The following is a 25,852-nucleotide window of genomic DNA, read 5'->3' on the forward strand; positions in this document are numbered from 1 at the left end:
CTGCTGACTTTGGACCACAGTCCATTAAATGCTGTCTGTACAGTAAGGTCCGCTGGAATGGGCAAAAGGTATCCAAGGGCCATATTTAAAGATTGCCTCCTTGCACTTAAAGCTTCCTGCAACTGAGAAAACCATGTGATGCTTATGAAATCGGAATAGAAAAATTTACAGTGTCATAACTACATTAAACAGGACACTCAACACTAATCTTCTTCAGGAAGCCAGGCTGAAAGGCTCAGTGCTTACATGGCTTGTGGTATCTGAAATCTGCTTTTCGATCAGTTGCACAATTTCCTTAAAAGTTGGCCTCTGTAAAGGATCAACATCCCAGCAACTCTTCATTATCTGATACCTGAAAATATGGTTAGAGTTTATCAACTGAGAATCTTACAGCAGAGAACATGTAACTAATTATTATTATTATTAACAGTATTTATATACCACTTTTCAACTAAAAGTTCACAAAGCGGTTTACAGAGAAAAATCAAATAACTAAATGGCTCCCTGTCCCAAAAGGGCTCACAATCTAAAAAGATGCAAATGAATACCAGAAGACAGCCACTAGAACAGACAGTGCTGGGGTGAGGTGGGCCAGTTACTCTCCCCCTGCTAAAAAAAGGAGCACTCACTTGAAAAAGTGCCTCTTACCCAATTAGCAGGGGTTAAATGCGTACCAGCAATCCACAAGTAAAGTGTACAGGACAATCTGAATCATGCAATTGCTTTTAAAACAAACCATTAGTTGGTTGGTGAAAAGTAGGAGCATCAGAATGACTGGCATACACTGTAAATATGTGCTGGAATCCCAAAGAGCTGGTGCAGCACAGTAGCTATATTGCCACCCACCAGTCCCACAGTTCCAACATATTGAATAATAGTGATCTTAGCAAGGTGATATATGCGATGCACTATGAATATGTTGGTGATACATAAATGCTAAAACTACACTCACAGCAGAGTTCCTCTGAAGTGCTTGCATGGCTGAAAGATGAGCCATTTTTAAGCTGAAAAACAGTTTGCCTCTTTAGCTGTATATGTGGCTACTGGAGGAATGTCAAAGAAATGTTCCAACAGTACATGAAACTCTTAGAGCAAGGGTGTCAAACAGAAGGCCTGGGGGTCGGATGCGGCCTGTGGAAGCTTTTTATCCGGTCCTCAGGCTCTCATCTGCTGATCAGTGCTGTGGTGTTATGACTGAAAGGGCAGGCCACGTGAAAATTGGGCTCTCTCATATCTTGAAATATGATCAAGGTTTGTGTATTTTCTCCTCTGTTGTTTGCAGCTAATGACTTCCTAAGTAAGAAAAAAGTGCTTATTTTTTATTATGACCTGTTTAATGACATCAATTCCTGCTTAATGACATCACTTCCAGCCCCCAGCAGTTATCATTAATGCTATTTGGCCCTCAGCCCTTGGTATGAAACACGTTGATGATCTATTACCCTGTACATGCCCGATCTCGTCTGATCTCGGAAGCTAAGCAGGCTCAGGCCTGGTTAGTACTTGAATGGGAGGCCGCCTGGGGATACCGGGTGCTGTAGGCTTATACCATAGTCTTTCGAGACTTGAGGTTGCCAACCATGAAACAAGTTTGACACCCCTGTCTTAGAGGATGGACTTGTAGAGTCGGGCAACCATGCAGGTGTTGTGAACTGGTTTGTCTTTGTCAATGGAATGTTTCTCTAAATGTCTCCCCAAATCCATCTCGTAGAGCTCCTTTGCGTCACTGTTCTGATCTAGGATGCCCCTTGCCTTATTCCCATTCTGCCTTTCCTTGTGCATCATCTCTCCTCGCATCTCTCTCCTTCAGGGCAGGGACTACATCTAACTCTATTTATAAAGGGCCTTGCACAGTGCTGACAGTAAATAAAAAATAAAAGCAACAGGTCCAGAAGAACCAGTTATCAAAACCAGCTGATCCTCATAGCTGGCTTCATCTGTTCAACAAAGTAAGTCAGTTAAAGTGGCAAATTAGGTCAGGTTAACTTTGGAATATCACGTTCTATTTAGCAAGTTTTCTTTATTTGGTTGTTATTTGCTTACTGCAGTTTAGAAAGTGTTGGCTGTATTCCAAATTTCAGTGGTTCAACTTTTCTACCTCAAACTCTGGGACTGCATTCACATTTCTATTCCAGATAGAACAGTGGTTCCCAACCAGGGGTACATGTACCCCCAGGAGTACCTGCCAGGTCTTTTAGGGGTATTTGAAAAAAAATTGAATAATGGCAGAAAAGGACAGATCTGTATTAGAATGCCTTGTGGGGCTGGCAAGGCAAGAAGGAAGGCAGCTAACTTGCTGTGAAAACCCCATCAACTTCTAGTTTTTGGTCATCAATTTGTGTATTATCAGACATGGATCAGTAGCTGAAAAAACAGCAACTTTATTAATTATAAACATTCTGCTAATGTGAGGGGCACAGTTTATGGAAATGGGCTGCCAAGCGAAAAAAAGTTGGGAACCACTGCAGTAGAAGACAGGCTGAAAAATTCATGGGAAATACCTGCTGAATGTTCAAGATGGTGGCGGGCCTTGCATGAGCAGGACTTCCAGTGGTTGGGATGAAGTGAAGGGGGCACAAATATATGCAGGGCCATAGCTCAGCAGCAGAGCACATACTTTGCATGGGAAAGGTCCCAGGTTAAGCCAACTCAGGTTAAGGCAGCTTCATACAGTATGCCTATCATACATCTCTAGTTAGAAGTTGGGCCTCAGAACTGGGTTGGAAAGGGACTTCTGCTGCTTCCAGAGCAGCTTCTAGTCAAAGGTAACAATACTGGGCAAGACTGACCAATGGCCCAATGCAGTGTAAATTGACTTAACATGCTCATATATAAATGTACTAAATTGATATTATTTATAGACTTTACAATCCAGCTTTACTTGGTGAAGGATTTTGTGCACCATGTTACTGGATGCTGTTTTTTGGATTTATTTTTCATAAAGGTTTGACTTTGAGTATAGATCATTACACAAATGTGATGTCCCAATCCTACATATGTGTAGTTGGGACATTGCTTTTGCTGGAGCTTACCCCCAGGTCAAATGTGTTTAGTACCAACTTTAAAGCAATGGTAAGGTTTCTGCGAATATCTACAGTACAGTTACTGCTACAATCCTAAGCACACTTACCAGGAAGCAAGCTTCACTTAGTTCAGTGGAGCTTGTTTCTGAGTAGACATGCATAGGATTTCACTGTTATTCTACTAACTGCAACTGAGGAAAGGAGTAAAAAAAAATCTATTTTTAAATTAACATTTAAAACATTAACATTAGGCATATTTCATGTCAAAATTATGACAAGATTGGTCTCTCACATTTCAGCAGGTGCAAAATCTGGGCTCAACATTCTGTATCCTTCCTTAATCTTTTTATAGAACTTGGAATCTACTGGCATTCCAGGATAGGGACTGCTTCCTGTTAACACAGAAGTTGACTGTTAATATGTCATATCTTTGGAATAAAGAAAAAAAATAATGAATTTATTCAAGGAGGGAAAGAAATGTAGTTTTAGATTCTTGCTGATTTGTGGAAGGTAAAGATAACCACATTTACCTAGAGAAAAGAGTTCCCAAAGCAATATTCCATAAGACCAGACATCGCTCTCAAATGTGTACACACATTCAAAAATACTTTCAGGTGCCATCCACTTCACAGGAAGCCTTGCCTTTACAAAGATTAAAAACAAAAACACAGAAGAGTCTCATATAAAATGTATGCCAATTATTAGCAAAACTGTCAGATTAATTCATTTAAATTATGTAACCGACTCCCTTTTAACCATTAATCAACAATTACAAGCGTGCCCCAGGATTCATGGGAGATAGGTTCCTGGGCCTTCTTGGAAATCAGAAACTACAGATATGGGAGATGCCTATCTCAAGGTCCCTGCAACCCCCCTCAAATGGTCATTAACGCAATTGTTACTTGCCCAAGGCTAAAGTTCTTCCTTAAGCCAGGTCACTCTAAGCTTAGAAGCTCATAGTGACCTTCAGGTTGCCGCCCAGCAGCCTGGTTGCTTGAAAATAATTTGATCTCAACAGGAAGTGGAAGTTATCACTTTGTATCATGATCAATCTAGTTATTTTCAGGGTGACCAGTGACCCTGAAAATGGTCAGGGTGGCCAGTGACCCACACTAGTGACCAGGGTGTCAGAAGACAGCCTGAAGGTTGCTATGAGCTTCTAGGTTTATAGCGACCTGGTTTAAGAAAGAATTTTAGCCTTGGGTGAGTCTAACAATCACACAAATGAGCATGTGGGGGGTGCATCTGCAGATAAGTGAAACTGCAGATATGGAATCTGTTAATATGGCCCCCCTGTAATTACATTTAAATACCTTTTCTATACTACCAAAACATCAACATAGCTGTGTTTTTCAGATCATGACAAAGCTGAGAAAACAATTACATCTGACTTAACAAAAGCTGACACACACCATCAGAAAGGACAAAATTAAGATCTGGCCCAGGAAGGGCATGGGTTTGGCAGCATCAATGGCAGCCGAATCTTAACTTCCCTTCCCAGACCTCCAAGTCTGCCCCAACCCACAGGATGCAGTGCAAGCTGTTTTGACACACCTGCATTGGTGGGAGGGGAAAGCAGAGGATTGGGCTGTGAGTCCAGTATCCCAAGAACTGAGCTATTAGCTTTCAAGGCAGCTTTGTGCTTGTCTTTCTTGAGCAGTGGCTCCCCATACTTCACAGTAAATCATTTTTAAAGCAGAAAAATGCTGCGAAAGCAGTTTATGATCTGGCACTTGGCAAGGGGGCTGCCGCTCCAAGGAAGAAATATCAAAAGTCCTACTAGGTTCCCTTTTAGACACATCTGAAGTAGCTCCCTAGTCTGATTCTTTCTATACAGTTGCCACAGTTTGTCTAGTTACTATACAACCAATTCCAGTTTTGACATCAGTACAGAGTTTATTTCCTGTAAACTACATGATGAACCTTCTCATCTGACATCCAGTGCACACTCTCATGTTGTTATTGCTCCACTTCAAAGGATCACACTGTACATTTCATTGAACAGCTACCACCATTGGGTAGGACAAGAACTTGTCGTTTGGTTTAAGGGAAGCAATTTGTGCCGTTGCTTTATCAAATAATGTGCAGCAAAAGCCCTCAATTAGAACAGTAACCTTAACATCACTGTATATTTGATCACCCCAAGATGACTGAATTGCTCCTGCTATAGACCAAAGTGATGGCTGCTGTCACTTTCCAGAATGATCAGAGTTCCCTTAGCATCTGGTTTGAGATTATGCCAAACTCAATTAAGGGGACATCTTCTGTCCCCAGTTCCTGACAGCTGCAGTTGATTCCTCTTCTCTTTCAGACCATGAAACATCAGGCAACTCAGGACACTGAAAACCCCTAATCTAGACAAATGGAATGTAATTACTTACTGCCCACCTGCAAGCTGTTGCCCTGCAAATATCCTAGATGCAGAAACTTAGCCTGGGGGCTGAAAAACTAAACCTGGACACTCACTTTAGTTTCTCTGTCTGAGTAGATGCTATTAGGGGACACTCAGTCACCAGTTTACCTCATCTCGCATCGCATATTGCAAGGGAAAAATCACAAAATGGAGATCAAAACTGATCTGAGAGGCAGGAATGCAGGCTTCTTTGTTTGAGCCTGGCATGAGATGGATCCTCATTATTTCAAGAGACAGCTTGAACTGCACCCCCAACGTGCAGGAAGAGATTATGGGTTTATTCAAGAGATTTAGTTGAGAGGAAGTTTATTCCAGGAGAGCCCATTTGCACTGAGCTAACTGATGACAGAAGGGTCCTCTTTTGTACCTTCTGTTTGGAAGGTCAGCTCGCTTTGTTTCCTCCGCCTGTTTCAATTCTGACAGTCCAACCCCACGTAAATTCCTGCACAATGATGCAGTGGCGCTGTCACGAGTGACGCTGCATCCCGCAGGTGATTGCTGGCTGCTGGAAATCATTTGGATTGGACTTGCAAATTGTGCTCCTTCCGCAGAAATGATTAGGTGGCTAGCAGATTCATGGTACGATCTACAGTCATGAGAGTCAATGTTTTGCCCAAACATACTTACATTTCCTTTAACCACATAATTGGAGTCATTCTGGATATCTCGTGCAAGACCAAAATCACAGATTTTTGTTATCCGACCATGAGTAAGGAGGATGTTCCTTGCTGCTAAGTCTCTGTGAATGCACTGAAAGAGCAAAACAAAATTTAATAAACCCACAAAAAATCAAAATAAAGAAAAACACAAACAAAAATAACGGTCCAGCAATGAAAATTCTAAACAGTCATGTTTTGTCCTTCCCAATTCTACATAGAGATATTTAAAAACAGTGTTATTTATTGTATTCAGAAGTAAGCCTATTGTGTTCAGTAAGACTTGGGCTGTAATCCTATCTTATTCACTGGAAACAAACACCTCAGTGGAGAATTGCTGATCCATTCTATAAGACCAGCTTGCCAAAGTTAGTTGCCAATAAACTTGCCAGCCAAAATATAACTAGCAAAAAGAAAGAATAGGAACAAGGCTCTTATCGGATACAAAAGGAATTATGCCAAGGTAAACAGCAGGATCCTACAGTTTCTACTCTCCCTTAATTGCATTAATAAGGTGACATACAGAGGGATTTGTTTCACTTCTCCTGCCCTCTGACACTGCCAGCTAGAACACAATTCAAAGCATGTTTATTTGGACAAACGTTCCATTGAAATCAATGATATATGCTTCCAGCTAAAATAGTTAGGACCTGAAGTATTTTTATTTACTTGTTCTGCTCTTAATCATTTTGCTCAGCTACAAGGAGAAGTCATAGCCCAACAAGAGTCATGGATGATCTAATGCAAATTGAACCCAAACATTTTGCATGAAGCAAATAAAGTAGGTGAAGCACTTGAACATTTTCAAAAGGCTGCCTCAGTGCAATAGAATTGACAAGGATCAATGGTATCACTTCCACTAATGACACTTGCTCTAAAAATGTGCTTTTCAACATGTGGTAGAAGGGGAGGTACTTGAGTATAACAGGTGGTACTTGGACCCACTGCAATGGGAACTGCATAAAATTGCTCTGCCTGGCCTAGCCCAGCCAAAAGTGGAGATGACTGGGGTGGAAGAGCACCAGCAGCAAGGTGTGACTGCACAGTGGCCCAGCTCTCAAAAGAGGTGTGGGCTGGGTAAGAAGAATGCAAAATGGAAGAGAAGATGAGGAGAAAACAAGGAACAGAGAAGTTTCTTCTTAATGCACAGACAACCATGAGGCAAGCTGCTCACTTCTACACATAGCAGCTGATGGAAGTGGTACTTAGGCAAGTAGTACTCCTGATGGAAGTGGTACTTAGGCAAGTAGTACTCAGTAAAGGTGGTACTCAAAAGAAAAAGGCCAACTGTATTAGGGTTAGATTTCTTGACCAAAACACTCCCTTGCTGATGCCATCACATGGCCCCCCACCTCAACTGGCTGGGGAGAATCTGGCTCAGACTGAAGAACCAATCTGGTTATGTTCCTAACCATCACAATCTCTTTTTCCCCAATGGGACGTGCAGCTGCCAGGTAAGAACTGGTGACTTGCACTCCTAATCTGGCTTGGGCAGGGGTGGAAGACATTGGAACAAATCAAGTCAGATGCAAGACACCAGTTGGCTCTCCCTCCTTTAAAAAAAAAATCACTCCTTAGTGCCATTATGCACATTTTAATATCACTCTATGCAAATACACCATTACTTCCCAACTTACATTTTTAGAGGCAAGGAAGCTCATCCCCTTAGCCACTTGATAAGAAAAACTTAATAGGTCTTCAATATCTAGAGCCAGTTCATCATCTTCTAAGATAGCAATGGTGACATCCTGATTAGCAAATGATCCTAAGCAACACAAGTGAGAATAATACATTAATGCATTAATTATGGCAGTGTGGGAAGATAGCACACTTTCTATTAACAGAGCATGGCACCAAATTAACATTGATGCGCTACTCAAACACATTATCTATTATCAAATGTGAAGTAATTCTGAACATCCTATCTAAATTCATCCAGCCAATGGAAAACTATAAAATAATTTTCAGCTTCAGTGTACATTGTTAAAAGTTCTATTGCACTGAATTAGATTTTTTAATTGGACGTGTGTTTATAGGTACAAGTAATTTTAAAACTGAAGTAATTTGCCTTTTTTCCCCCCTTTCCTGCTGCCAACTTACCTGACCTCCCTGGGCTTCTATTAGAGGCTTTGGTGTGGATGATCTGAGAAACTCCTGGTTTCATATCCATATACTCATTGCAAGCATCACTGAATGTAAAGCAGAGGAACTATGAAGTCACAATATATAGGTTATTTTTGCAACATAAATAAAAACCAGCTTTTATAAAGGAATCATCTACAGAAAATGTAAACCTCTAGGTACTAAAATATTATTCTGGATCCAGCATCTACACCTAGAGCTCTAGCTGTTTCCCCAGCTCTAGGAGTGGGTGACAGATGGGTCCTCACATACTGTGAATGATCCTGGATTGTGGGCTGATGAACAAATGAACTTGCATTTGGCTTCAAATAATCTGGATACCTGGATATCACATGACATGGTCAAGACAGGTAACAAAGCTGGAAGCCACTTGAAGAAATACAGACTGTGTGATTTCCATATTAAGCTATTATCCTTATAATTTGTATGAGGACCTGAACTGCCAACCCTGATTACTATCCCTGTATTTTCATACTAGTTCTGGAAACATCTGGCAGACAGGTAGACCACTGGTTAGTTGAAGGGTAAGGTGGAATGTTCACGTGAATCTGTAGGAGATTTAGGGCCTAGTCATAGCCAGCTTTCCAGTGCTGATGCAGCCACAATGCAAGGGAACCTGTTCCTTTACTTTGAAGAGGCCTCCATGATATCCCCCCCCCCAAAATACAGCAGGTGGCCCATTGGCACATCAACGCTGGAAAGTTGGATAGGATTGGGCCCTTAAAGACCTAGTCAAAACCCTTGTGTGGAATAATTTCAGCTCCACCAGAAACGAGAACTGGGGTGGTGGACTGAGCCATGAAGCTCAAGATTCAGATCCCTGCACAAAGTTCAGAAGAGGGCAAGGGACCATCTCTCAGTCCAGACTACCTCAGAACGTAGCTGTAAAGGTAAAATAGTGAAAAGTAAAACAAAAGGTAAAATACTGGCCTTTTGTGCACCACCGGAACTACTCAGAAGAAAAATGAAATAGAAATGGATAAATAAAAGGGGCTCCCCCCCTCAGAAAATGGGTACAAATCTATAAAAAGCAAGAACACACAAAAGATGAACTGTAATTTCCTGGCAATGTCAGAAAACACTGGCTCAGTGTCCTTACTATATGAGTTCTTTTTGATGAAGAAGGTTCTTGTAAACAGCTGTTTCTTCATGCTTTGGGCAAATAAAGGAGTCCCGTTTCCTTCGCAGAAAATTCAAAAGGTCACCATAGCAGCAGTATTCTGTGATGACCAAAGTGGGACCTGCAGATGCAGAGGAAGTTTGAAGCAATGGGTGAGTGTTGTATTATGGCTCATACATTTAAAAAAACAAATCCCTTATTTGGCTACACGTACAAAAATGGGCCCTTTCAAAACAAACTAGAATACTGTTTCAGCTTGAAAAGTCATGGTGAAATTTCATCAGCAAGCTTCTCTATTCAGAAGCTGGGCTCTATTTCTAATTAAAATGATGTCATTCCTAATTAATTATTTCCACACATCAATAGTGCTGCATTGTTGTCATTTTTTTTAAAAAAAGAATTAAATAAGTCCTGTGATAACGGTGCAAACCAGACACATCTGTTTCATTTTTGAGCTCTTCCTGAAGGAAGTTATCTGTTCCAAATGTAAGCTTCTAACATTAATCCCTTTGATTCACTCCTGTTTACAGTAGGACTTCTTGCTCTTACAGTAATGTTGTGGAAACGATCTAAAACATTATAGTCCTCAGTATAATAGAAAAAATTATTCAGACAGAACAGCCTTTTGAGACAGAATGCAAAATGCTCCAGACCTTTTAAACTATTAAAAATGAAATTTGACGGTAGGATCAATTCACCAATGGTACAAATGTTTTTAGATCAAATTTATGTTTTCTGAATGCATGGATGCCTCTAAGTCATTTGAATATCTCATAAGATTGCCTAGTATTTCAATTATAAGATTCTGCTCTAGCACTGCTTACTCTGGACAGCTCACTCCCCCACCCCCACTTCACGACTGCCTTAATTCAGTAATGTGAGTTTTTATAATAGTAAAAAACATACTTGTTTATGTCAGGTGGTATTATAAGAAGAGCTCAGACCATCTGTTGTGGTAAGGATGCATGGATCACTTACGGTCTAATCCTCTCTGCATGGTATGCCATTGCAGCAGCCTCTCTACCAATCTGCAAAGCGTTCCTGCCAGCACAAGGCCTGGAAAACCATGTGCTTCTGACAGTGCCCCACAGACCGGCCACCACCGTGGTTTTCCTGGTGATGGGAGACGATCAGGGCAGGGATCAGGGCAAGATGGGATACGTCTTGATGGTACTGGCAGCTGAGGAATGCTTTACTCCATCCCCGGTCTGACACACGCCTTCAGTGTAATGGATCTACATCAGCAAAACACCTATTTAGATCTGAGCAGGCCCATAGGGGATTAGATAGCAGCCAGAGAGGTAAGTAACATGTTTCTTTACTTACCTTTCCTGGCTGACCTGATCCTCTACTGGTGTGCAGAATACAACAGACACTGAACTGGCAGCCCTACATCCTACACACAAGCAGGGGTACAATTGGACTGTTAATCAATTGGTAAGGTTTAAACTAAGTGTGTTGGGGTCCATCAATCATCCTGATGGCCCAAGCTGCCTGTGTGGGGAAAGGGTCCCATAGGAAACAGGACCTGTTTTTTCCAAAGATTACCTGAAACCAGGCATATAGTTACACTCTTAATACTACAGACTCTGGAAGCAAACTTCACCAGCTGTCCTCTAAAGCTACCCAGACAAGGGAGTTTGTCAAAAACCATACCTCCAACAGTGCAGGCTCCAAGTAGATTCACAATGTTAATATGGTTGCCAAGGTAACTCAACACTTTCAGCTCTGACATCAATGCTTCTTTTTCGGTGAAATGGGCACTGGCTAGAAAGAAAACACTGAGGGTCAGTAACCCAAACAGGTACAATACCTGCGAGGTACCACGTATGTGTGAGGTCCTTTCAGATTGCATCCTCCCAAACATGCTCCCACATGCTTTAAGATCAATGGTTGCAATTTCACTCCCCAAGGAGTGAAATGAACCTCTATTGGTTCATTCGATTGCTGTTCAGAAAGCTGGTGAAGATCTGGCTGTAAGACAGGAATTTGCTGCCAAACTGTGCTGTAGATAACTGATTTTCATTAAACTGTGTTCAAGCTGACAATGATGATAGGTTTTATTGTATCTTTTTAAAATTATACATAATCCACTTTGGGACCACTCTAGTGACAAGAAAGTGGACCTCATTTTAGAACTAGTAGTGCTATTATTAACCCAAGTGAAGGGGAACATAGTTAGAGAAACAAAAGCCTACACGACTGTTGCCACAAGTTTAATAAGGGCTAAATAAGGGAAAGATGCTATTACCAAGGCCAAGAGATAATTCCACTCTTGATTTTTCACATTTGTTTACTGCTTTTCTTCCACGGACCTCAGGATGCCTTCTTCCCCTCCTGTGCCTCCTTATGAATTATGTTAGGCTAAGAGATGGATTACCTTGGGCTGGTCACCAATGGTTTGTGAAGCTTTGGGACCTTGCTAAACTTAATAAACTGATTTGGTATGTCTGCTCAAGAAATGAATTAAACCTGGTTAATGGATAACAGAGAGCAATGGGACAGCTGGAGCGTTTATTGGAATACTAAACAAAATTTGGTTGTAGAAAACCCATTCCTTCTTTTATGATATATGGAAGTACAGGCCTTTCTGTTCAATGATTCAGCTATGCCTATGGTTTTTGTAATGTGTGAACTTGAATACAAAAAGATGTTAATGTTATATTAATAACAGTATTAAGAGCTTTGTTCTTTTTTTAGTAGTATCATTACTATTAATTGATAATTTCTAGTACATGTATATCAACTAGTAGTTTGGTCATGTTATTTGTACCTCTCCTGTGTACTTTTGCTATTTATATCTTGTGGTTATATAAAAAAAAAATTAAATTAAAGTTAAAAGAAAACAAAGGCACAGAACTTACGTTTGAGCATTTTAACAGCTACTCTCATGGCCCCATCAGGCCTGAACAAACCATAAGCAGTTGCTTCGACAACTTTCCCAAAAGCTCCCGCACCAAGAATCTTGCCTAAAGGATTGTCAGAGAGCAAAAATAAAATGATAAGCAGCAAAGGTTCTCCCAAAATGGATACACAGTGTGATTAACTATATAATCTAAATTACTTGATCAATTTTAAAGACACTTTTTACACTGTAAAGCAGAGATAAGCTAAGATCTACAGGAAGTGTCCTAACTGCTAAGGCAGGGGTGCCCAAACCCCGGCCCTGGGGCCACTTGCGGCCCTCAGGAAGCCCCCAGTCTCCAATGAGCCTCTGGCCCTCCAGAGATTTGGTGGAGCCCACACTGGCCCGATGCAACTGCTCGCAACGTGAGGGCGACTGTTTGACCTCTCAAATGAGCTGTGGGATGAGGGCTTCCTCCACTTCTTGCTGTTTCACATCTTTGATGCAGCAGCAGCAGCAAAGGAAAGGCCAGCCTTGCTTTGTGCAAGGCCTTTTATAGGCCTTGAGCTATTGCAAGACCTTCATTCATTCATACAAGTTTGTCTTTAATATATTCATTTATGTAAACTTATGTAAATTTATTCAAATTTTAAATGTAAAGTAATTCTTTCCCCCCCGGCCCCCGACACAGTGTCAGAGAGCTGATGTGGCCCTCCTGCCAAAAACTTTGGACACCCCTGTGCTAAGGGATCATTTATAAGTGCCATCACAAACCAGGGGAACGGGTGGAGGGATAGGATAGTAAAGCGGTGAGGGTGGGAGGGACAGAAAGAGTGTTTGCTCCTGCAGCACCCTCATTTAGGTGGCAGAGCCAGTGGTATAGCCACAGGGGGGTGTGAGATTAGTACTACAGGCAGTGCAATGTGCCATGTAGGTGGCCCCTCTCACTTGCCATCAAAGCCATTCCCCAGGAAAATTTTTCTATTCTTTTTCCCAGTCCAATCAGCCCATAGCAGGTAACCATTAAAGTGCTACCTGGGCCATATGCAAGACTAGCCTTTGGCAACTGTGCAAGGTTATGTAGGCTAACTGTGATGGATCTTATGCCGTCTAGTCTTGCTCCAAAGAGGAAACAAGGTCCTTAAGCACAACACGTTCCTTAAACACAAGACATACCTCACACAACGAATTATTAGTCTCACACTTGGGGAAGGAGTAAAATACAATTTGACTGACACAGTCAGATGTCTAGAGGCTTAACAAAGTCTAATCAAGTGCACACAAACTAACCAAAACTGAGCCGGTTTCTAGGAAACTCCCATTTGTCATCGTAAGGAAGCTGCGTTGGGTCTATGTAAACATAGTTGTTTCCATTTATTTCGTCAACTACTTTCCACTGAACTTCATACTTGGGTTTCTAAGAAACAGATAAAAAACACTTTAAGTGCTATAACTGTAGATGTGGATGCGGCCAGTGGGGGGGGGGAGCAGGGGGGGAATAACAGCAGAAGGGTGCTTTAAGCTACATGTCTGGATCTTACCTGGAGATATTTATACACAAGAACTACTACTATGATGCACAAAACTCCTGCTGCTGCTCCAAAGCCACTTAACAAAGGAGTGAAAAGGGTGTGGGGACTGACTTGTTCTGGAAAGAGACGGGGCAAAAAAATAAATAAATCTCAATTTAAACACAGCAATGAACAGAATCTTAATACCAACTTGGCCTTCTCCTACTGCTCCAGAACTGGGAGCAGGAGACATTCTAGCGCAGATGCATCCATAGTTTTGGACACAAGACCCACAGCCCAATCCTAAGCTGCCTGGTGCCTAGAGAAGCAGTGCCAAAATGGGTATCTCTGCATCTTATGGGTGCTGCAGCAGCCACCAGAGGTTCCTTTCGGGGGTAGAGGACATCCATCCCCTTCCCCCAAGAAAGGGTGCTGGCCCTGCAGTGGGTCTCTTCCAGTCTGCGCCAGATTTTGCCAGCACAGACTAGAGGAGCTCCATGTCGGGCTTTTCAGGACAACAAGGAGTATAGGATCTGGCAAAGGCCTCTTCCATTGGTCTCACCCCTCTCCCAGCCCTGATCCTCCCCTCCCTTGTTCAACCCACACTCCACCTCTCCCCTACCCCCAAAAGCCTTACCTCCAGCCAGCACTACAGGAACACCGGCCAGCCATCCCATCATGCTGGGGGTGCTGGCATTCCCTACTCCCAGCGTGCTATAAACATGCTTTACGTCACATTTATGACACCCAGTGCCGGCGGTACCCTTGTACCGCCGGCACTGAAGAGCACACGATTGGGATCTCAGCCAAAAAATGAAATCTGGCTATTAGAATAGTATTATTCTTGCATAAAACATAGTTATTTTTAAATTTGACTTTAATGGGCTCTTAAGTAGATATCTGAACACTGCTTTAGGTTAAAACTATAGAAATCATGCAGATAATTACAATATACAATGTATAAAAGGAAATAAATAGTGTAACAGGTATTAAGATGAAGAAAAGTAATATAAATTTATTTATACAGCACACTATTTATATACTGATATAGGTTGGGGATCCCTCATCAGGAATTCTGAAATGCAAAGTATTCCGAATACTGTGACTTTCTGAGCACCGACATGATGCCACAAATGCAAAATTTCACACCTAACCTCATGTGACAGGCTACACAAAATTATTAAAAAATATTGTATTAAAATACCTTCAGGCTATGTGTATAAAGTGTATATGAAAATAAATGAATTTTGTGTTTAGACTTGGACTCCATCTCCAAGATAACTTGTTAGGTACATGCAAATATTCCAAAATATGGGGAAAAATACGATATCCAAAATGCTTCTGGTCCCAAGTACTTCAGATAAGGGATGCCCAACCTTTATAAATACAGGAAGAAACAGCTATTTCCTGACCTAAGGATCTTGTAGTACAAATTTTAACAAAAAAAGGGGGGAGGGGGAATAAATTGCAAAACACAACAGAGAGAGGAGAGACTGTAGGCTGTGGAGATTAGGAGTTAAATCATATTACAATGTCAATTATATACCAAAGGGTAGCATAACTAAAAGGAGCAGTGTATTAAATACATTGTTTTAAAGGTCCCACTAGCCATTACCTTTAATTGCAAAGTTGAAAATAGCAGAACTCCGGGCAACATCATTGGAAGCCTCACACGCAACGGTGCCATTGACCTTGAACATGCTGGCATCAACTGTGCTCTCAACGACTATTTTGCCAAAGGAATGAAGGGGCGGATCCTTAAAAGGCTTCATGTGCACCGGAGAAATGTTGGGTGAATCTGAACACCTGAATGAAGCAGTGCAAATGGATGAATACAACTCAGTGGGCAGCTGACGAGCTATGCAATTGGGGGTCCAATCCTATGGTTGCCCTGTGCTATGGAACTCTCAGAAATGCAAGGCACTTTCTGGCGGTACAAAAGCTGGTCTGCAGCTGCATTTATGGGTCACTGCTGCAAAGGGAAAGTGGTGCAGTGCACATAGCATTGGCTTCAGAGTCCTTCAGATGTCCCTTTAACTTGGTGGCAGAGGGATGTCATGGGCAAGGAGGGGGAGGGCAAGGGGAGATTGGGGGAGTGCATGGACTGGTTAGGGAGATTTCTTATTCCCTCTTTCTAAGCCACCCAGTCCCTTTTCTTTTCTCACATGTACGCCAGAGAAATGTCTGTCATATGTCCAAGGAGACCAATAGGCAATCAGACAGCCTACTGGGGGGTAAATAAAAATGTTTTTACTTACCTCCTGTAGGCTGTCTGATTGCCCCCTCTCCAGCAGCACATGCTTGGTCAATACAGATTCACAGTGCCAATGGTGGGGGATAGAATTGGGCAGCATATGGCTCTTCTCTAAGGACAATCTCTCCCCTCCCTTTAAAGAAGGGGAGAGATCCAAATATGTAGATCCTTATATGAATAAAAAGGATTTCATCTTGCAGAAAGTTGTTGGCATCCTTCAGTCTCGGAAGACTATGGTATCGCGCTCTGAATGGTGGTTCTGGAACAGAGCGTCTTCTCCAGTGCGCGAAGCCTGGGTAAAGCAGATATGGAGGATAGACTGTTTCCCATGCAGCAAATCCCCCCTCTCCACGTCGCTGGAATGGTCCAATGGAAAGGCAGAAGCCAATACGGTTGTTTCCAGCGGCGTCGCAGGAGTTGCCTGAACGTGACTGTGTTCAGCCATGAACCAGATTTTGCCTCGAGGTTGACTCCTGAAGCCTTTTCCATAACTGGATGTAGCCACAAGGCAGTGGAGGTTTGGGATCAGTTTTTCCTTCTCTCAGATGAGCTGCCTTTCCAGGCTAACAAGTCCCATCTACCTCGTGGCGGTTTAGTTGCCTCTTATGACAAGTACAGCCAAACTGAGGGCCTATTCTTATCCCCCAGCCCCCAGGGGTACTGCAGAAAGTATGACAGGAGATTTCATGTGCTCACCCTATCTGTTTTCAATAGATGTTTTTACACACACATAGGGGGAGAGAGGACACAAAAGTTCAAAGGCTAAAATATTCAAGGAATATGTTCATATTCTAAATTGGCACAAATGAGGATAATTTCCCAATGACTACTTGCCCTGTGTGTAGTGCTATACTGTCAACCAAGTTGGCACAGTCCACCAGGAACACCTCCTTCCTGAGCAGGTTTTATTAACAAGAGGTCAAGCAACTCTGCTGTTGAACAACTTGGATAAGTTTCAATGAATAACTTTCAATAAATATTTAAGTGGGACAAGACACTGATGAACTGTAACCAGCAAAAACTAGCAGAACAGAGGCCACAAAAGTCATCGTATTTTCTATGTAATGATACTGTTCACAGCTGACAAAACAAGCTTGTAACAGTTCACCTGTTATAGGAGAAATGCATATTAGCAGAAATTAATTTGTGTAGAGAATGCCAAAAAAAGGCAGAGCCCAGTACTGAACACTGGACTCCCAGCACCACTGCAAAGGAAGGGTCTATGATGCTGTGGCAGCAGATGGCTGGTCTTTCTTAAACCAACAGGAATACTATTCAAAGGGAGTTTGGACAGAAACCCAGCATGGGATTCATGGGAGGGGTGAGTTTCATAGCCCAGCACAAGGACTTTATTGGGGAGTGGAGCACACGTTTGAAAGATTGGTTGGGAAGAAGCACATGCTGTCTACGTAGAAGGTTCCTGGCTGGGAAAGGTCTCTCTCTAAAACCTTGGAGAGCTGCAGCCAGGTATGCAACTGGACAAAATGTTGTAGGAGGACCAACGGGCTGACTCGGTAGAACAAATTTCATATGCTGTGGTTCTCTTACATTTAGCAGGGGAAGAGCAACTGTCCCTAAGGCAATCCAACATATGTCCATCCTAGTTACCAGTACTGGTCTCTCTCCTTTGTTTCTTTTCAGTTTGTTAGCCCTTCTGAAATAAGAAACCATTTTCTTTCTCCTTTCACACACAAACACTTTTTTGTTGAAAAAGTGGTATATGGTATTCATCTACCCTGTGTTGACTCACTGGGACCCACGGACACAGGAGGGTTGATGACTAATCTTAGAAATTTTATTGTTGAAGAAGAATGTGTCTTTCAAAAGGAAACTTAGGAAAAATAACTTTTGAAAAATGATTCAGAAAGACCTGTATTATCTGCTAGCAATGTCTGGAATTCGGACAAAATATGTATTTTATAATCCAGTTTGCAAATCCTCTACCTGCACTGGAAGCACATACAATCGTCTTAGAAAGTTGGTAATTACCTTTGAGGTTAATTCTTTTTTCTTTTCCTCAAGCTTACAAGACACATTTACCATATAATCTACTGTGTGTAAATGGAAATCTAATTACCCTGTGTTCTGGAAAATTGTGTTATTACATGATAAATCCAAAAGATAATAGTCATACACAGAAGCTATTTTGTAATTGTCATTCTACAGGGTTAAATAATTAGGACCAAGAACAGTGCAGCTGTAAGCAGGTGTAAGTTTTTTTTGAAGTCCAATTTAGCCCTTAATGTCTAGTCATAAATTACAGTGACTCCTTCAAGAAAAACAGCAAAAAAAAAAAAAAAAACCCTTCTCCATAAGCAAAACTACTTGTAGAGTGTGGAGTGAGCAACTAGAGGTCCATCGGCTAAAGCCGCAACTGTTGCCCTGCACATGCCTCATCTTATCTGATCTCGGAAACTAAGCAGGGTCAGGCCTGGTTAGTACTTGGATGGGAGACCGCCTGGGAATACTGGGTGCTATAGGCTTATACCATAGTCTTTCGAGACTGAAGGTTGCCAACCACATCGACTAAAGCCAGTGGTCGTCCCCCCCCAAGGATGCTGATTGGTTGTTCCGTCCCCTAACCCCCAGTTCCAAATCTAAAGGCAAAAAGACACTTGTGGCAATGGAACTTCCTGGCAGGTTTCAGAGGACAAGAAGGATAAATTGGTGATCAACACTCCCTTGTTTGCTTCTCAGAATATACTAACTGCTGACAGGTACTGTAACCTACAAAAACCATGCATATATTTGAAGAGAAGGGGATGATTCTATTGATTTATTGATCAATTGATTCCAAATCTAATCAAAAGTCAAAACACATGTACAAAACAATTTGTCCACTCACCTTTGCTCAGTTGTTGGGCAAAAATACCATTCTATTGTAGGTGCAGGGTACCCAGTAGCCACACAGTGAAGCATCCCATTGCTAAGTCTGTCTGAAATGATAATCTCTGGCTTGACTGGAAAATAAATGATAGGCCCACAGTCAGTCCTGGGGTCTAGTCGTCTTCCACAAATTCCTACACCTTGCTCATAATTCTGCCTAATTATTTGGTCGTAAAGCAGCCATTTAATGATTTGATTTTGTCTGTAAATTGCTTTTGTGAATTTTTTGTTGAAACACAATATATAAATACTGTTGTTAATAATACTAATAATAAATGTTAGACACAGGTTGAAAATATGCGCAGTAGCAGCCAAGGCATCTGCCTAAGGTTACAAACCTATGCACCTAGGAGTAAGTAAGGACACCATGAGACCCGCGTCCAAGTACACATACAAAGAATTGCACTACACACAAAGAGAAACTAAATTTTCATTTTAAAAGTACAGTAGAACCTCTTTTAGTTGGCCACCCAAGGGGCTGGAGGAATTGGTCAACATAGGGGGGTGGTCAACATACGGGGGAAAAAGGCTCTAGAAAATTAGGTCTAGAAAAACCCAAAGCTCTAGAAAATTAGGTCAACTTAAGGAGGTGGTCATTATAGAGAGGTGGTCAACTTTGGAGGTTCTACTGTAATTAGAATTTTTCCCAAGTGCTTAAACTTTTTCACACACTTTACCTCAGCAAGATTTATAACCTTCTAATGCTTGAATGTCACATTCATGGCTACCTTGTGCATTGAGACCCCAATTTCTGTTTCTCTTTTGCCAAACAGTGTTGGCAGGGAGTAATTTGTCAAGGAGAATTAGAAGACAGGGAAGGGGGCATTCAACTCTTCTGCTGGCTTTCCCTGGTAACAGTTGTGACAGTATGATAGTGCAGGCCACTCTCCAGGCCATCATAACCATGCTGGGGATCACCTCAGTGGACCTCTTACTGGCTCTTTCTCTGTATCTCAACCCCATGACCGCCCATTGAACTGTTTAGCCCCCCCCTGCTAACCCCCATATGCCTTTCCTCCATTTTGTACCTCCTAAATATACCTGCTTTGAATAAAGGCATGATGTCCTGGTTTTCTTTGGGAAGAGACCAGGTCCCCCCATATGTTCCGTGTCCTTTATCCCTGCCCCACCCACAGGGAACTATAGCTGGCCCATTGGCAGCCTGGAGTGTGGTCTAGCCTGCAGACCTAATGGTGCTCTTACCACACTTGCAACTAGCTGATGGGACCCATGGTGGGGAAAGATGGGAGGATCCTGGCCAATGTCGCCACCCCCACCCAGGCATGGACTGTCCCCATGGGGCAAGGCAAAGAGGGAGGGCTGACCCTCACAGAACAACCCAGACTCTGTGACTGATGCTGACAGAATTCTACTGGGGCAGGAATCACAGCTGGTGGAGCATAAGGAATAGGGAGGAGGGCAGCCTTTGAGGGGCACAGATGGCTACCCATGGGACACCAAGGATTGCTGCCAGAGTGGCCTGCAGACCTGAATGGCTCCTATCAGGAGTCACTTGATTTGAGCATGTGCATAGCCCCAGGGAACCCACCAGAGGTTGTACAGCAGTGGTCACAGGGATGTGTGCTCTTGGGGGGCCAGATAGCCTGCCACCATCAACAGCAGGTGCCTAATACGGCACCTGGTCATGGACATGGGCCAGCTGAGAATGTGTTTGGGGGCACACCGCACAGCCTGATGTCTATGGCTGCCAGGTCTGTTCACTCCACTCTTTCAGCACGAGTGGATTTAAGGAAACACAGCTTTTGTTTAAACTCAGTTTCTAACAGAGGTTTTCCATTAACTGAAAGGAAGATTAATGGTTTGTTACACTGTTAGAAACCTAAAATATACATCTGTACAGATTAAGGGTTTGTCAAATTCTACTTCCTTTTCCAAGATATTGTGTTTTCTTTTATTATATTTAGGGAAACACAGCACTACTGTGTTTAAAAGATGATTATCTGAGCCGAGGGGAAGACAGCAGCAATAAATAGGATTTACAGGCATTTATTCTAGCTGTCTTTTAAAAAAAAAATTCAGAAGAACAGGTACGCCAAAAAAGAATTTTGACAAACTTTCCTATAACATCCTGTAAGGGCTTATTTAATGGAAAAGTTGGACAGCTTTAATAGGAACCGAATCCAATGGTCTAGAAACATCCACGTAAATATCTTGACATCCACAATCTTTCCAAATGCTGAGATACAAAAGAAAAACTTCAACCAGAGACAGCATACAGTAATGGTAAAAACATGAGCTATGAGCCAGGAAATCACCAGTTTGAACCTTAGCTCAATCGTGAATTGGCTAACATGAGTTACAATCCTTAGGCCTTACCCACAATCTGTAATCCAGGAATAAAAATATTGACCTATGTTACCGAATTGTTATAAGTACCACTGGCATGCGAAATCTTTGCACACTTATGGCAAATGTTATTATATATTATAAATATATCTATGGATATTTTAAATTCATTAACATGTTTTAAATACAGTTGAGTAACAAGGGCACGCCAGCTTGCTACTACATGTAAAACTGCAAAGCACTCAGACGATTTACGCTTCTTAAGATTACGGATGAAGAACAGTGGATGCCATGCATATCCTTCCTCCCCTTTACTGTCTACAAATGATGTTACAGGAACTGAAAATCCTTCCCTTTCTTCATTTGCATGTAGTGTTTCTATCTAAACATCAAGCCAGCCAACCCTCTGCAAAATTGCCAGGGTTGATTTACAAGGCAACTCAGCTGAGTGCAGAATGCAACAGTCATGCACATCCTGGTCAGAGGGAGAGTCATGAAAAACAGCTCCAGGCAAGTTTAGAACTCATTTATTAGCTACAAAACAAACACATTCAATAAGAACCATTTTTTTTTTAATTACATACTTCAACTGTCAAGTGACTCTGGCAAATTGATCTTGTACTACGGGGAAAACGGAAGTGTTTGGTCACACAGTAAAAACTAAAACTGGCATCCTATGCAAGAAAAATGGGGCAGAGATGGGAGCCCCCAGGCCTGCCCTTGAAAATGGCTCAGAACTTCAGTGAGTGCAGAATGCCAAACCATTTCAGTCTGTGTTATTAAATGTTTCCCTCATCTTATAAGGATCTCAGGAAAGTTTTAATAAATGGACAGCCTGATCCAACCTAAATCTTTACCCCGCTGATGCAGCGGCAGAAACACGAAGCAGTTCTGGGTCCTGAAACATTTGTTCCAAGATCCAGAACATTCGTTCCCTTGCCCCAGATCAAGCCTCCACTGACCTGATGGATTCTACTCGGATCTGCGCCAGATACTTTGCTGGCACAAGTCCGAGTGTACTTGGGGAGGTGACTCAAAGTTGGGAAAGAAGGCTGATTACCCCCCCTTTCAACACACCCTTTCCCTGCCTCAGCTGCTGCCTCATTTCTCCCTTCCTTGTTCCTCCCACCCACAATCTACCCTGTGCTAACTCACTGGGACCAGGGTTTTCTCAAGGCTGTTGGCACACAGCTGCATCTACCCACTTCTTGGGGTGGTGGCCTGGTTGTGCAGAACGGTGGGTCACACTTTGTGTAAAGCACACTGCTCCACCAGAATGCGCATTCCAGTGGCACAGAGGCCCAATAGGATTGGGTCAAAAATAACATAAAATAAAAGTGTCTTATGTTGAACCCCACTCTTGAGTCCTTACACAGTAATAATTTTTTTAATTACTAATAATAATTTTTATTATTAGACCAAGATGGCCAACTGTTGACCTATGAGCAAGACCTGTTCTTACCTATAAAGCCAATCTTACCTATAGAGCAACCTGTAGAGACTACTACATTTTAAGAAAAGTGCACCCAAATCTTGACCACAGTTTTGCTCATAAGGAAATAAATATTGTTTTCAAAACCTGCAGTTGACAGAGGTATCATCCCATATTTCTCCTTGATGCTTGGATATAATGCCCTCTCCATGCCACACAGCATAAGATCTGCATTTGTGAAATCTTGACTGACAGTTGGTATCAACTTTATCACAGAACCTAAGCAGCTAAGGCCGCAATCCTAACCAACTTTTCAGTCCTGACATAAGAGCAATGCAATTCCAAGGTAAGGGAACAAACGTTACCTTAACTTGAGAAGGCTTCCACGACTGTCCCCCAACTGCAGGATGCAGCACATGCCCCACTGGCACAGCTATGCCAGTGCGGGAAAACTTTAGGATTAGGTTAGGATTACGCCCTAAGTGTGGGATAGATTGTTCAGCAAAGTATACTTTGAGGCTCCCATTTCCCTAAAGACAGACGTATCAGCATGTTTTGTTAACAAAAACAAAGAATTCTGAAGCATCTCATAAAGACTATTGTATTTATCAGGAGTGCAAGTTTTCACAGGCTGCAGCCCATTTTTATCAGCAGCATGATTAAGATGCAAGTGGCAGGCAACACATATGAACAGAAATGAATAAAACAGAAACATTTATTCACTGGAGTCCAAAAGACCGAAGGCCACAACAGATAGAGCACAAATGAATTCAAAATTAATGACGTCAGACGTTGGCATATAGCAGCAGTCTCCAAACTGGACACTACTGTGGGGAAAGGTGTCCCCGGCGCAACCAGAGCTTACCATTCCACAGGGAGCCATCCTTTCCCACCACTGATCTCCCCCAAACTGAGCTCCATTCTGCCACACCTGCCCAGAAATCGGGCACAGTGGCTGCTGGGTGACAGAAACTGGAAGCAGCAGATTGGAGCTCAGTTTGGGTGTCATCAGTGGCAGGGAAGGATGGCTCCCCTGTGGAACGGTAAGTGCTATTCCCGCGGAGGAGGAAAAAGGCAAGGCACCAAATCTGGCCCACAGGACAGGGTCTGGAGAGCCCTGGCATACAGAAAGAAATGCCAGTCATATGACATTTTGATACAGTGTATCCTATAGATACAGTGACATCAAAACACATAGTGGCCAATGCAGCTACATTGGCATCCTGTATATAAGGACAGTGAGCCAAATCCATCCCGCTGAACCACTGATTACTCTACATTGAAGTATGTATTGTTGTTCAAAGTGAGTTCTTTTCCTGCTTTTTGGCCAACACAAAAAGGCTTTGGGGTGGCCCATTGCTTCCCAGCCAGCCCACTCTTGCCACACTTCCTCTCTGCCAATTTCTCAGCTGCACAGGAGCTTTAAATAAGTTTTCGTATGGTAGTATTTCCAATGCAATTTCCAACATCAACCCACAAGTCTGGCTCAGTGTGGCACATATAATGACCTGGCCAGTCCTTGCATCCAACCTACATACTTAACTTGTCAACACAGAGGATTGGGCTAAAAAAACTCCTCTCTGGAGGACAATGGCAATAACGTTCATACAGCCACCATGTAATCTTAAATATTTATCTGCCTCTAGTAATTAGGAGGGAAAAGAAATTGGTAATAAAAGTAACACAAATTGACTTGGCGCCACTAAAGCGACAGCCATTGAGATGCAAGAGTAAGAATGTAACTTCTTCAAGCTCTCTTTAACTGTGCTTGGAATCCATCGTGATAGCAGCTCAATAGCACTTAATAAACTAATGAAATTAGAGATTTAAAGCACTTAATGGCTGATTATTGACAAGAGGATGGAACTATGCAAAACAGCTTAATGAAGTGTTCAATAATTAATCTGTTGGCATTGAAGCAGTGAGCAATATATAGCCATTCAGATTTTTTTCCCCTTGATATTGAGGATAATTAAAAACAGTGGTGTGCATCAAGCCAGCCCCTTTAAAACAGTTCCCTGGATGGGGATCCAGGAGAAAAGCAACGCACACAACAGCTTGCACTAGTCCACATTTGGACACACTTTTCTATATGTTCCTTTGCATATAGATGAAGATGTCATCTGGAGAGGAAGAAGGAGAAGGTGGGGTCTAGTGAGCAGAGTGTTGGACTTGGACCCGGAATACCTGCATTCCAAACCTCACTGATCCATGAAGATCGCTTTCTGGTGATCTTGGGCCAGTTACTCTCTCTCAGTGTAATCTACCTCTCAGGGTTGTTATTAGAAGGATAAAATGGGTAACATCGTGTATGTTGCCTTGAGCTCCTTGGAAAGCATTGTTGACATGTGTGATAATGATGTGAGGGGGTGCACTCGAAGGTCAGCTGACACATAGAAACACCTTTCATTTAATATGAGAACACAAAGCAACCATTCTTTACGTGAAACACGGAAATTTAATTTGGAATGTCTTCTAGAAATTCTAGATCCCATTAGTCAGAGGAGACTTCAGGGGAAAAGTCATACCTACAACCTCACCAGCTGTGTACAAAGGATATCTTTTCAGAGAGTAAAGCAAGATGACAGATATATCTGTTAGTATACGTAATTTATTCCTGTCACAAAAATGAGCTAGCTGTTGTGCAGCATAAGTTATATCCTAGTAGTATTCTATCATAAATTAGAAGAATATTCTGGAAAAACAAAATGCATGAATTTGAATGACTAGACACTGTAGCCTACCATATATGAAGCTCAGCTTCTGGAAACCTTGAAGGTGAGTGAGATGTATTGAACAGGATCTAAAAATCCCCAACAGCAACATATCTTTGTTGATGTGCATGTCACACTCCAACCTTTTGACATTTATAAGCCCAATGCAGATATAATGCATTGGCTCTTGGCAAGTATGCTTTGTCAATCAGACGTCAGCTTCAGAAATCCATGCTCTTTCCTCTCCTTCCATGGTTCCCCTCAGCATTATGGTTTGATGAGAGTTTTCATGGTTTTAAGGAAACTCAATTAGCACTAACCTCATTGTGTATGTAATGCTAAATCATAACTGATATTGAGGAGAAAGGGGAGATGGGAACTGCTCTGGAGCAAGAAAGGTGCGTGTGTGCAGCAACTGTTACCCTGCAGATGCCCGATCTCATCTGATCTTGGAAGCTAAGCAGGGCTAGGCCTGGTTAGTACTTGGATGGGAGACCACTTGGGAATACCGGGTGCTGTAGGCTTCTACCATAGTCTTTCGAGACTGAA

The 25,852-nt window shown here is 42.2% G+C and overlaps 1 protein-coding gene and 1 pseudogene across 1 annotated transcript in view; one reads left to right on the forward strand and one right to left on the reverse strand.

The window, feature by feature from the left end:
* The window catches only part of KIT (KIT proto-oncogene, receptor tyrosine kinase), a 74,126-nt gene that overhangs the window by 1,822 nt on the left and 46,452 nt on the right, over positions 1-25,852 (reverse strand). The window contains exons 8-20 of the mRNA XM_066631933.1: positions 18,810-18,924; positions 15,326-15,516; positions 13,741-13,847; positions 13,490-13,616; positions 12,219-12,323; positions 11,011-11,121; positions 9,334-9,475; positions 8,193-8,281; positions 7,730-7,857; positions 6,064-6,186; positions 3,554-3,665; positions 3,316-3,415; positions 247-352 (exon numbers count right to left, since the gene is read on the reverse strand). Coding sequence (XP_066488030.1) covers positions 247-352; positions 3,316-3,415; positions 3,554-3,665; positions 6,064-6,186; positions 7,730-7,857; positions 8,193-8,281; positions 9,334-9,475; positions 11,011-11,121; positions 12,219-12,323; positions 13,490-13,616; positions 13,741-13,847; positions 15,326-15,516; positions 18,810-18,924 — 1,556 coding nt within the window. The remainder of the gene's footprint in view (positions 1-246; positions 353-3,315; positions 3,416-3,553; positions 3,666-6,063; positions 6,187-7,729; positions 7,858-8,192; positions 8,282-9,333; positions 9,476-11,010; positions 11,122-12,218; positions 12,324-13,489; positions 13,617-13,740; positions 13,848-15,325; positions 15,517-18,809; positions 18,925-25,852) is intronic.
* LOC136656232 (5S ribosomal RNA) lies at positions 25,708-25,827 on the forward strand (annotated as a pseudogene).

This window comes from Tiliqua scincoides, chromosome 6 (assembly GCF_035046505.1).
Source record: "Tiliqua scincoides isolate rTilSci1 chromosome 6, rTilSci1.hap2, whole genome shotgun sequence".
Classification (NCBI taxonomy): Eukaryota; Metazoa; Chordata; class Lepidosauria; order Squamata; family Scincidae; genus Tiliqua; species Tiliqua scincoides.